This window comes from Gymnoscopelus microlampas (assembly GCF_963454915.1).
Source record: "Gymnoscopelus microlampas genome assembly, chromosome: 4".
Lineage (NCBI taxonomy): Eukaryota > Metazoa > Chordata > Actinopteri > Myctophiformes > Myctophidae > Gymnoscopelus > Gymnoscopelus microlampas.
This window is the reverse complement of record NC_139941.1, coordinates 10,294,720-10,305,979: the sequence shown is the minus strand read 5'-3', so window position 1 is coordinate 10,305,979 and position 11,260 is coordinate 10,294,720. Positions and strand designations below refer to the sequence as shown.

General features: G+C 39.9%; 1 protein-coding gene across 1 annotated transcript; it reads left to right on the top strand.

The window, feature by feature from the left end:
• Window positions 1–3,032: 3,032 nt before the first annotated feature.
• On the top strand, window positions 3,033–11,260 carry LOC311043929 (uncharacterized protein; the record flags this gene model as incomplete). Its single annotated transcript, XM_084055353.1, has 5 exons — window positions 3,033–3,179; window positions 3,887–3,998; window positions 5,994–6,401; window positions 10,878–10,895; window positions 11,125–11,260. Exons 1-5 carry the CDS (start codon window positions 3,113–3,115, stop codon window positions 11,258–11,260), a joined length of 741 nt encoding a protein of 246 aa, XP_083911479.1. The 5' UTR covers window positions 3,033–3,112.

The window sequence follows — 11,260 nt, the reverse complement described above, 5'->3', positions numbered from 1 at the left end:
AGAGTGTGTGTAAAACATGGCTAGAGAGAAGAATAGTTCTCAACTCACCACAGCTCCCCCAACTTATATGATGTTACATATCGTCGATGGGTGGATGGCATGTCCAAAACTGTTCCTTTTTTATTATTATTATTTTAAAAACGTGAAAAAAGTTAAAGCAGACTATCTACAATCACACGTGTGCTTGTATAAATGCTGTTTTCACCATTTTTGTGTGACACTCTTGTATGATGAAGTAGGGCTTTAATTTCCAAAAAAAAAACGTAATTTGAAACTTGGAGATATGAGGTTTCTGCCTGCTGCTGATCTGCTGAAAGCTCGAAATCCTGAAAAGTAACAGTTTTGGACATATGAGGTTTCAACCCATATGTCCGGACTAGACGTCATAATGAATGTACAATTCCATCCTGACATCACAAAACAACATGCAGAGACTGTTTGAGGTGTTGTTTCCTGATGAGATTATTTATGTTTGTATCATGTGTTTGTAAATGAAAATCTTATTTTTTATAAACTATATGTGTGCACTTTGTGTTGGGAACCGTACATGTTGACATTTTATAATGTATATAATCAATAAAAAATATGTTATATCAGAAATGGTATTGTACTGTCTGTCGATTTGATACGTGCTGCTCTGGAATGTTTTCTTCTCTTCTACATTGATTCTGTACAAGTGGTTCTCAACTATAATCATTTCAAGGACCTTCAAATTGATATGTATTTTGGCCACGGACCCCCATTAGAAACTATTTGGTGCCAGAGACCCACATGCAAGAAGATTTGTCACAATGTGTCAACATTGAGCGAAAATAGCTTGATTAAATAGGGGTTGTTCCTGATCCCTAGAACCCATCCAACCTGGGACCCAACTTTGAAAACCACTGTTTTAAACTGACGTTAAGCCCAGATGTATGCATCTTTTAACTTTGTATGCTGACTAAACCGTCACTGTGTCCAAATTCTGTACTGTGTATACAGTAGCATGGAATTTGTACGATTCATGGCAGTATATATAACAGTATTATGCATCAATGGTTATTAAACTGTGGGTCGAGGCCCACTGCTGTGCCGTGGTGTGCCTTGGGATTTTGTGACAACCATATTGCAATATATACTGCTGTACAGTTATTATTATTTTGATTTTGAATATTGATTTATTTAATTAATATAATATGTTGTGTACACTCATTTCCCAATAACAACACTAAGAACATATATTTTAACCACTAAGCCTTTTGAATATACAAGAAATGTGAAGTCAAAAATTATGCAATCAATGCAATCAATGATTAATACTATGTATTATGTGTCATACTGAATCTGAATGTTAATCACCCATCAAACCATTGAGACACCTTTGTGTTATAGAAGAGACAAAGTGACTGGATGTACCCTAACATCCGTGTTGCCATGTCTGCTTATTATAAGAGACTTTGGGCTTATTTTTCTACAAAGTTGCTTGTAAATATTGGTAGTTGAGGGTTGCGGTTTTGTGGGCTTGTTTCTAAAGTGTAGCTGTTTATTTGGGGCTTGTTTCTAAAGTGCAGTTGCTTATTTTGACTTATTGCTTCCTAATGTTGTTTAAACCAGTGGTTCTCAAACAATTTCATGTCAAGCTAATTAATATGAATTTGTCCACGGACCCCCCATCTAAACATATTTTGTTCCAGGCACCCCCATACCAGATTTGCGTTGTTAAAATGTTTCAAAAAAATATCCCAAATTGTTCAGTTTTTTCCAAGATTCTTTTGAAAATAGCAGCTCTACAAGCTCACAACGCGTCGCGATGCAACGCGTTGTGAGCTTGTGGATCGGCTATTTTCAAATAGCTGCTGTATAGGTTTAAAGTGCTCATGTGGCCTACGTATAGTCGCTTCTATTGGGCTTGTTTTCATAGACCTGGTTGGTTGCTTATTTCTCTCACACAATCTGGCAACACTGCCTGACATTGAGGTCAGGTTATCTGCACAAGCTGCTCACATTAAAGCTGAGAAAAACACGTCTACAGTGAACAACTGTTGACCTTTCTTTTCCTTTGACGATTAATTATTATCATTTTAAGCTTAAACATGCTAAAAAAGGGCAATTTTCTGGACTTATATAAGGCCTTATAAAAAAACTCCTACTAACTTGTAGTCCTTATGCTGTGGAATATCATTGTGAAGCATGAATGTACAATGTACGTCTTATTTGGTCAAAGTTCTACAGAAACTTCTGAGATACACATCTGTTCAGTGTGTGTGTGTGTGTGTGTGTGTGTGTGTGTGTGTGTGTGTGTGTGTGTGTGTGTGCGCGTGCGCGCGTGCGTGCGTGCGTGTGTGTGTGTGTGTGTGAGAGAGAGAGACTGTTTGCAGTCTGAATGTTGGATGCGCTGTGAGGCGCGTAAATTAATAATTATTGAAAAAGAACAGGATAAAAAAAGGAAAATGTGTGTGTGTGTGTGTGTGTGTGTGTGTGTGTGTGTGTGTGTGTGTGTGTGTGTGCGCGCGCGCGCGCGCGCGATATTAGCGGTGCATCGCCACTACCCTCCCGGATTTATTAAATTATGTGTCAGTTCATTCACGTGATGACGGTGGCCAGCAACACTGGCTTTTATGAATGGAGTGTCACTCTACCTGCGTGAGGAAAGTTGGCGTCTTGTCTGAGTGACGGGAGGACTGGCTGCCCGACTGCCGCCGTTCGTTTGTTTTATTCACAGTTAGTGTTTGTCGTGTTGCTCGGGACGGAGGATACAGAAATAGAGGATCACACGGAGAGGACGCAGTAGCCAGTAGCCTACTCGGGGATAACTTTGATCGCGGGAGTAAACCTGGAGTAAACCCTCGGGGGCGAGGCATCCCAGCCACTACACATCCGCCGTGCACTACCATATATAGCCCTCGGCGGAGGGGATTCTAATCGAAACCGAAAATGTGACCGGTGATGAGTAGCCTAGCAAACTCACAGACAAGACCGAGGCAGAACAGGCGGTTTCTTTTGTTACGTGTGTTACGAGGACCCCTCGGCCTATGTGGGAAATGTTTGTGGGCTCGGACCTAACTAACTGAAACTATGTGTGAAACTAGCTGGTTTCTACAGACCCCAGCAGTGATCCTACATCCAAACAGAGATGAAGGTCAGTCTGGTGTCGTCCACCATCCTCTTCCTGGCAACATGCCTGGACTCCGTCTCTACAAGTGAGTTTTACATAATGTGTTTTGGACACACACGCACGCACGCACGCACGCACGCACGCACGCACGCACGCACACACACACACACACACACACACACACACACACACACACACACACACACAGCTTGTTTTCAACTACTCCTACTGTGAAATCTGAGGCATATTAATCACTTTCAAAGTGGCAACACTACTTTTCCACACATACTGTATAATAAGTCAGGGGTAGTGGCGATGCACCGCTAATCGCCGCCGCCACCACACACACACACACACACACACACACACACACACACACACACACGTTGGGTAGAGTGAATGGAGAAGGAAAAATGAAAGAGACATGGGACAGATTTTGGTATTGAGCCTTAAATGAACAAACGAACATTGATCTTGATCTTGATAGAACATCAGAGCTATAATTCATATCCTCAGATGATTGTGAACTTCTATGTAATCAATATTTTTATTGGGATTACTATGCTTTTATTTTTTATTGTATTCGTATTTCTTGGAATGGCTGTATTATGATGTTGTTTTATGCTGCATTGTACCACTTTGAAAAATAAATAAACATTTGAATTACAAAAAAAAGGTCTCTTTCCCTTCTCTCTCTCTCTCTCTCTCTCTCTCTCTCTCTCTCTCTCTCTCTCTCTCTCTCTCTCTCTCTCTCTCTCTCTCTCTCTCTCTCTCTCTCTCTCTCTCTCTCAGCTCCGGTGGTCAGTGCCTGTTGTGACCAGTGGTCCTCCACCATGGTCCATGCTGACCGAATACAAGGCTACTACGTCCAGCGTTCAGGGCTATGTCCCGTCCGTGCCATAGTGTAAGTGTTCTCTGCAACTCAGGCCTGATATTTGCACACACCCCTGTTTTACTGCTTTTAAAGATTTTTTCCCCCATAATCTTAGCCTTTTTTTGGTGTGTTTTTCCTATTAAAGGTGATTTTATTTTTGTTGTTTTTCCCTCCCCCCATGTAAAGCATGTACATTTGATATGTAATATATACATATCAAATGTATATATTATTATTATTATTACTCTCCGCAGGAGAGTATTGTTTTCACTTTCTAAATATGACACACCGATTGGTCAAGCCTCACGTGACACGTGACAATACGGTGAAATACTGTATAAATACATGGCATCACTTTGACAGTGTCTGTGCCACTGTCAAAGTGAGGTAAGACAGGAACCATCACGAAATGGCTGCATGGCTGATACATAATTAGCAGATAGGACAGATAGGACACTTATATAGACAGGAGGGATATGACACTTACACAGACGGATAGGACACTTACAGTACACAGACAGGACGGATAGGACACTTATACAGACAGGACGGATAGGACACTTATACAGACAGGACGGATAGGACACTTATACAGACAGGACGGATAGAACACTTACACACACAGGACGGATAGGACACTTACATAGACAGGAGGGATATGACACTTACACAGACAGGACGGATAGGACACTTACAGTATACAGACAGGACGGATAGGACACTTACAGTATACAGACAGGACGGATAGGACACTTATACAGACAGGAGGGATAGGACACTTACACAGACAGGAGGGATAGGACACTTACATAGACAGGACGGATAGGACACTTATACAGACAAGACGGATAGGACACTTATACAGACGGATAGGACACTTATACAGACAGGACGGATCGGACACTTATACAGACAGGATGGATAGGACAGTTAGAACATAAGAATTAGAACATTCCCAACATTCCCAACACAAGTCTGGTAAGAGTGAGGTAAGACAGGAACAATCACGAAATGGTTGAGAAATGGCAGATACTGTAACAATTGGATAGGACACTTACACAGACAGGACGGATAGGACACTTAAACAGACAGGACGGATAGGACACTTACATAGACAGGACGGATAGGACACTTATACAGACAGGACGGATAGGACACTTATACAGATAGAACATTCCCAACATTCCCAACAGCGGAGAGTTGTGCTCCGAGGAGCACTTTTTCTAGTTATTATTATTATTATTATTATTATTATTATTATTATTATTATTTTATAGTTAATTCAAACTTAATACCTTTTCTGCATGATATTGTACAAATCAATTGTAGGCCTTGTGGTTTTCAAATTAAACCTTAACTTAAACCACACTAGCTTTGTCTAACCCTAACCCCTACAGAAACATTAATGAAGGCACATTTGTAATGAAACAGTGTATGTGTTCTGCACTGTCAGCATTTTGTACTGTTCCATAACTAATACACTAATCATTTACAGGTAGATTGATTTCGGTGCATTATTACTTTCTGTATAATGTCAGATTGAACAAAAAACGTTACATGGGGTTTGTCAACTACAATATTTACCATAGATAGATAAACACAATGTAACAAAAACATCTCACACAGTCAAATACGGTGGATATGGATGTAACTCATAGATCCCAAACTTAATTGAAAATCACATTTTCCTCCCAAATTTCATGGCTAGGGAACAATCACATTGAGAGAGAAGCTGATAAACAGCTTAAAAGACACACACATCCCAGACCTAGGCTGGGTGCTGGATCAAAAGAAGTTAAACAGTATATAAGAATGCAACATCTGTACATTGCTGCTCCCACACCCAAACCACAAGTTTACTTTAGTAACGTTTCGAGCCACCATGGTCTGAGGAAGAGCCTGGAGCCTTTTCACCTTATAGGGAACAATCACAGCCACATTTCCATCAAACGTTTTCCTCATAAATACACGCATTCATTAAAACTACATCAATGAAACATTTGACCTTACTGAATTCCATTGCAGGTTCAACACCTCGTCAGGGAAGAGGATCTGCTCCGACCCAGACAACGCGTGGGCCAAAAGCACCATGAAGAAGGTGGACGCGAGGAACCCACCCAATGCCGGGGGGCTGCCAACAACTGCTGCACCTAAGACCACCAATGCTGGGGGGCTGCCAACAACTGCACCACCACCTAAGACCACCAATGCTGGGGGGCTGGCAACAACTGCCGCACCTAAGACCACCAATGCTGGGGGGCTGCCAACAACTGCACCACCACCTAAGACCACCAATGCTGGGGGGCTGGCAACAACTGCCGCACCTAAGACCACCAATGCTGGGGGGCTGGCAACAACTGCACCACCACCTAAGACCACCAATGCTGGGGGGCTGGCAACAACTGCCGCACCTAAGACCATCAATGCTGGATGGTCTTATTCTTATAAGACCTTATTATTAAATGCTATTATTATTTATGTATTTAATTATTTAATATAATTAGTTGTGTACACTCATTTAAATGTTTTACCACTAAGCCTTTTGACTATGACACGGGCTATGACACGACTATGACACGTAGGCTATCGGGACCACACACACAGATTGTTTCTGGAATCACATGTCTTAAAGTTCGGTGACATAATAAGGTTTAAAACTCTGCAGGTAATGTATAGAGCTAGATGTATCCAACTACCTGTAAACGTACAAAATCTATTTCTGGATAAGGAGTGGGGGGATACGACCTCAAGAGACCACTGAACTTTAAAAGACATGTAATGTGAACTAATCTGAAAATAATGTGCATCTCTTCATATGGTGTAACTATATGGAATGAATTAGAGGAGGAACTACAGTACAGTAAAAACATTAAGCAATTTAAATAGACTAAAAAAATCTATCTTTGAAAGGTACAGATGGGAGGAAGAGGCTGCACAAAATGTATGAAACTATGCTCATATTATATTATATATAGCCTATATATATATATAGTGGATATAACATATATTACTCTATAATAATCATTCCTTTATATTTATCATATAGATTATTTATAATAATCATTCCTTTATATTTATCATATAGATTATTACTATATATCGTGGGATGCTCTTTGACATCTTAGCCCCAATAAATTAATGAACGTGGACATCAGTATATTGTATCATCGTATAAATGGATATCTGGGTATACTGTAAGGTATCTTTATGCGCTGCATACTGTATCTGTATGCAGGTATGTATGGATATGTGTGTGTGTGTGTGTGTGTGTGTGTGTGTGTGTGTGTGTGTGTGTGTGTGTGTGTGTGTGTGTGTGTGTGTGTGTGTGTGTGTGTGTGTGTGTGTGTATGTATGTATGTATGTACATGTGTATATGTATGTATATACGTATATATATATATATATATATATGTGTGTATGTGTGTGTATATATATGTGTATATGTATGTATATTTATGTTCTGTAGTTATGTGGAGAGAGAGAGACTGTGTGCAGTCTGGATGTTGGATGTGCGCGTAAATTAATGATTATTGAAAAAGAACAAGGAGGAATAAAAATGATATGTATGTATATGTGTGTATGTATATATATGTATATGTATTCTTTATTTATTTTGTATTATTTACTGTTTATTATTATTATTATTGTTTTCTTTTCTTTTCTGTTTTGTTTGTGTGTGTACTTTTCCTTGTATACTTGTCCAAAGGATCTGAAAATAAAGCCGAACTGAACTGAACACAATAAATGTGAAGTCAAAAATATGCAATCAATGCAATTCTCCTTATGATTAATACATTGTACTATGTTTCATACTGTATCTGAACGTTACATTAATCACCCATCATAACTGATTAATACATTGTATTATGTTTCATACTGTATCTGAATGTTACATTAATCACCCATCATAACTGATTAATACATTGTATTATGTTTCATACTGTATCTGAATGTTTCATTAATCACCTATCAAACCATTGTGACACCTTTTGTGTTCTTAGAGGATGCAAAGTTCACTGGATGTACCCTGACTTCCGTGTTGCCATTTCTGCTTATTATGAGCGACTTTGGGCTTGTTTTTCTGTAAAGTTGCTTGTAAATATTGGTAGTTGAGGGTTGCGTTTTTTTTTTAGCTTGTTTCTAAAGTGTAGCTGTTTATTTGGGGCTTGTTCCTAAAGTGTAGTTGCTTATTTTGACTTATTGCTTCCTAATGTTGTTTAAACCAGTGGTTCTCAAACAATTTCATGTCGAGCTAATTAATATGAATTTGTCCACGGACCCCCCATCTAAACACATTTTCTACCAGGGACCCCCATACCAGATTTGCGTTGTTAGAATGTTTAAAAAAATATCCCAAATTCTTCAGTTTTTTCCAAGATTCTTTTGAAAATAGCAGATCTACAAGCTCACAACGCATTGCATCGCGACACGTTGTGATCTTGTGGATCGGCTATTTTCAAATAGCCGCTGCATATACAGTGTAGGTTTAAAGTGCTCAGGTGGCCTACTGTACGTAGGCTATAGTCGCTTCTATTGGGCTTGTTTTCATAGACCTGGTTGCTTATTTCTCTCACACAATCTGGCAACACTGCCTGACATTGAGGTCAGGTTATCTTCCACAAGCTGCTCACATTAAAGCTGAGAAAAACACGTCTACAGTGACCAACTGTTGACCTTTCTTTTCCTTTGACGATTAATTATCATAATTTTAAGCTTAAAGGAGGAGTTCACCCAAAACATGACTTATTTTCTATCAATTACACACCCCATGAAGCCTTGATTTCATGGATTTATTTTTGTTTTTGTGGCATTCCTAAGACAATAATTTGATGACTGTGTGTATTTCCAGTAGGAGACACAAATAATCTACTTTGTGTCTCCTACCGGATGCATTAGCCGGTAGGAGACGGGAATCAAATTATTAGCTTAGGAATATGCGACAAAAACAAAAAAGAATCCATGGATTCAAGGCTTCATAGGGTGCAATTGATAGAAAATAAGTCATTTTTTTGGGTGAACTCCTCCTTTAAACATGGGAAATAAAAAAGGGCAATTTTCTGGACTTTCTGGAAAGCTCCAACTTAACTTGTAGTTCTTATGTTTCACGTGACATCACAATATGTAATATAAATAGCTTAGACAGGATCAATCAGGAACAGTACTTTCCAGTACTAACTGAGAGTGATTTCCTTTGGTTAAAATAGCACGGGTCCACTGATAGGTCCGCTGACTCAAGTCCTCCTGACACCTCAATCAATCAATCAATCAAAGTTTATTTATATAGCACGTTTCATACATCAAGTGCAGTTCAATGTGCTTCACAGAAAAGGTTTTAAAAATAAAGATTAAAAACCCGGAGGAAAAACAGCAAAATAAGGAAAAAAAGAAAACGTTTAGAGAAGAAAAACAAGAAAATAATAAACAATAATAATAATAAAGCAAAGCAAAACATATACATATACATATATATTCACATATATATACACATATATATACGAATACATGCATAGAAGGCTGGATTAATGCAGACATCTAGGTAAAAGCAATACTAAACAGGTGTGTCTTAAGATTTCTTTTAAAAATATCGACTGATTCGGTGAGCCGCAGGGCCTCAGGCAGGCTGTTCCAGAGGCTAGGACCATAGTAGCAAAAAGCTGCTTCCCCATGCCTTTTTGAGCTAGCCTCCGGAACATCTAGGAGACCGGTGCCAGAGGACCTAAGGGTTCTGCTGGGATCATACCAGGAAACCATCTCAGACAGGTAGGCCGGAGCACCTCCATGTAATGATTTAAAAACCAGTAAAAGGATCTTAAAATCAATTCTAAAACTAACAGGCAGCCAGTGGAGGGATTTTAAAATAGGTGTAATGTGTGCTCTCCGTCTGGTCTTTGTCAGCACACGTGCAGCTGCATTCTGAACGAGCTGCAGCCGACTGACTGCTTTTTTGGGGAGACCAGACAGGAGAGCATTGCAATAGTCAAGCCTGCTAGTGATAAAACAGTGCATTAATTGTTCTGTATCAGCCTGGGAAAGAAATGGTTGAACTCTGGCAATGTTTCTCAAGTGATAAAATGATATTTTTGTGACATTTCTGATATGGGCCTCCATGTTTAGCTCAGAGTCAAATATGACCCCAAGGTTTCTGACCTGCTCCTTGATGTTTGGTGTCACTGGTTGGAGTTGAGCTGACAAATTTTCTCCAAGAGACTTTTTCCCGATGACTAGTATTTCAGTTTTTTCTTTGTTGAGTTGAAGGAAGTTTTCTGTCATCCAGGTATTTATGTCAGAGATGCAGTTTACTAGGATGTTAATGGGGTTTAAGTCATCTGGGGATACAGAAATATATAATTGGGTGTCATCAGCGTAACTATGAAAAGCTATATTATGTCTTCTGATGACAGAGCCAAGTGGTAGCATATAGAGGTTAAAAAGAATAGGACCCAAAATTGAGCCTTGAGGGACTCCACAGGTCATCTTTTCAGTGTCAGAGGAGTAATCACCCAGAGACACTAGAGACTCGCGGTCGGTGAGGTAAGTCTTCAACCACTTTAGAACTGTGCCGGAAAAAACCGACGCAGTTCTCCAGTCTATCCAGGAGGATGTCCTCAGGAGGACTTGAGTACCTGCTAACTGCCACACTACGGCTCCCATGAACTCTCTAGACCTGATGGTCAATGGGCAGGCCAGCACATGCCCAACACAATTTTTTTAACTTTCCCTTTTTACTACTGGCGGAGACCTGTGCTCCGAGGAGCACATTTTCTAGTTTTTTTATTGTATTCGTATTTCTTGGAATGGCTGTATTATGTTGTTTTATGCTGTATCGTTACATTCTGTACCACTTTTAAAAATAAATAGACATTTGAATTACAAAAAAGGTCTCTTTCTCTTTCTCTCGCTCTCTCTCAGCTCAGGACCGGTGGTCAGGTATGCAATGCTCATTTGGTATGTTCTTGCACTCTATTTCAATGACGTGACGCGCACGTCGCTTAACACCTACACTGCAAGTCACACAATGGACAATTGATGCATCTAGGCTTATTCCTATGTTAATTCGCTAGGTGTGAGTCAGGAGCCTTTGAACACTTTGTTGAGGTGTGAATTTAAAGTAGTTTTAAATCTATGCGTGTGCCTGCGTGTGCTCCTGGTCAAATAGGTTCCGGCGCGACGGGCAAGGCTGTACAGTGAGCATTGCACCCCTGCCGGTGGTCAGCTGTTGTGACCAGTGGTCCTCCACCAGGGTCCATGCTGACCGAATACAAGGCTACTACGTCCAGCATTCAGGACCTTAA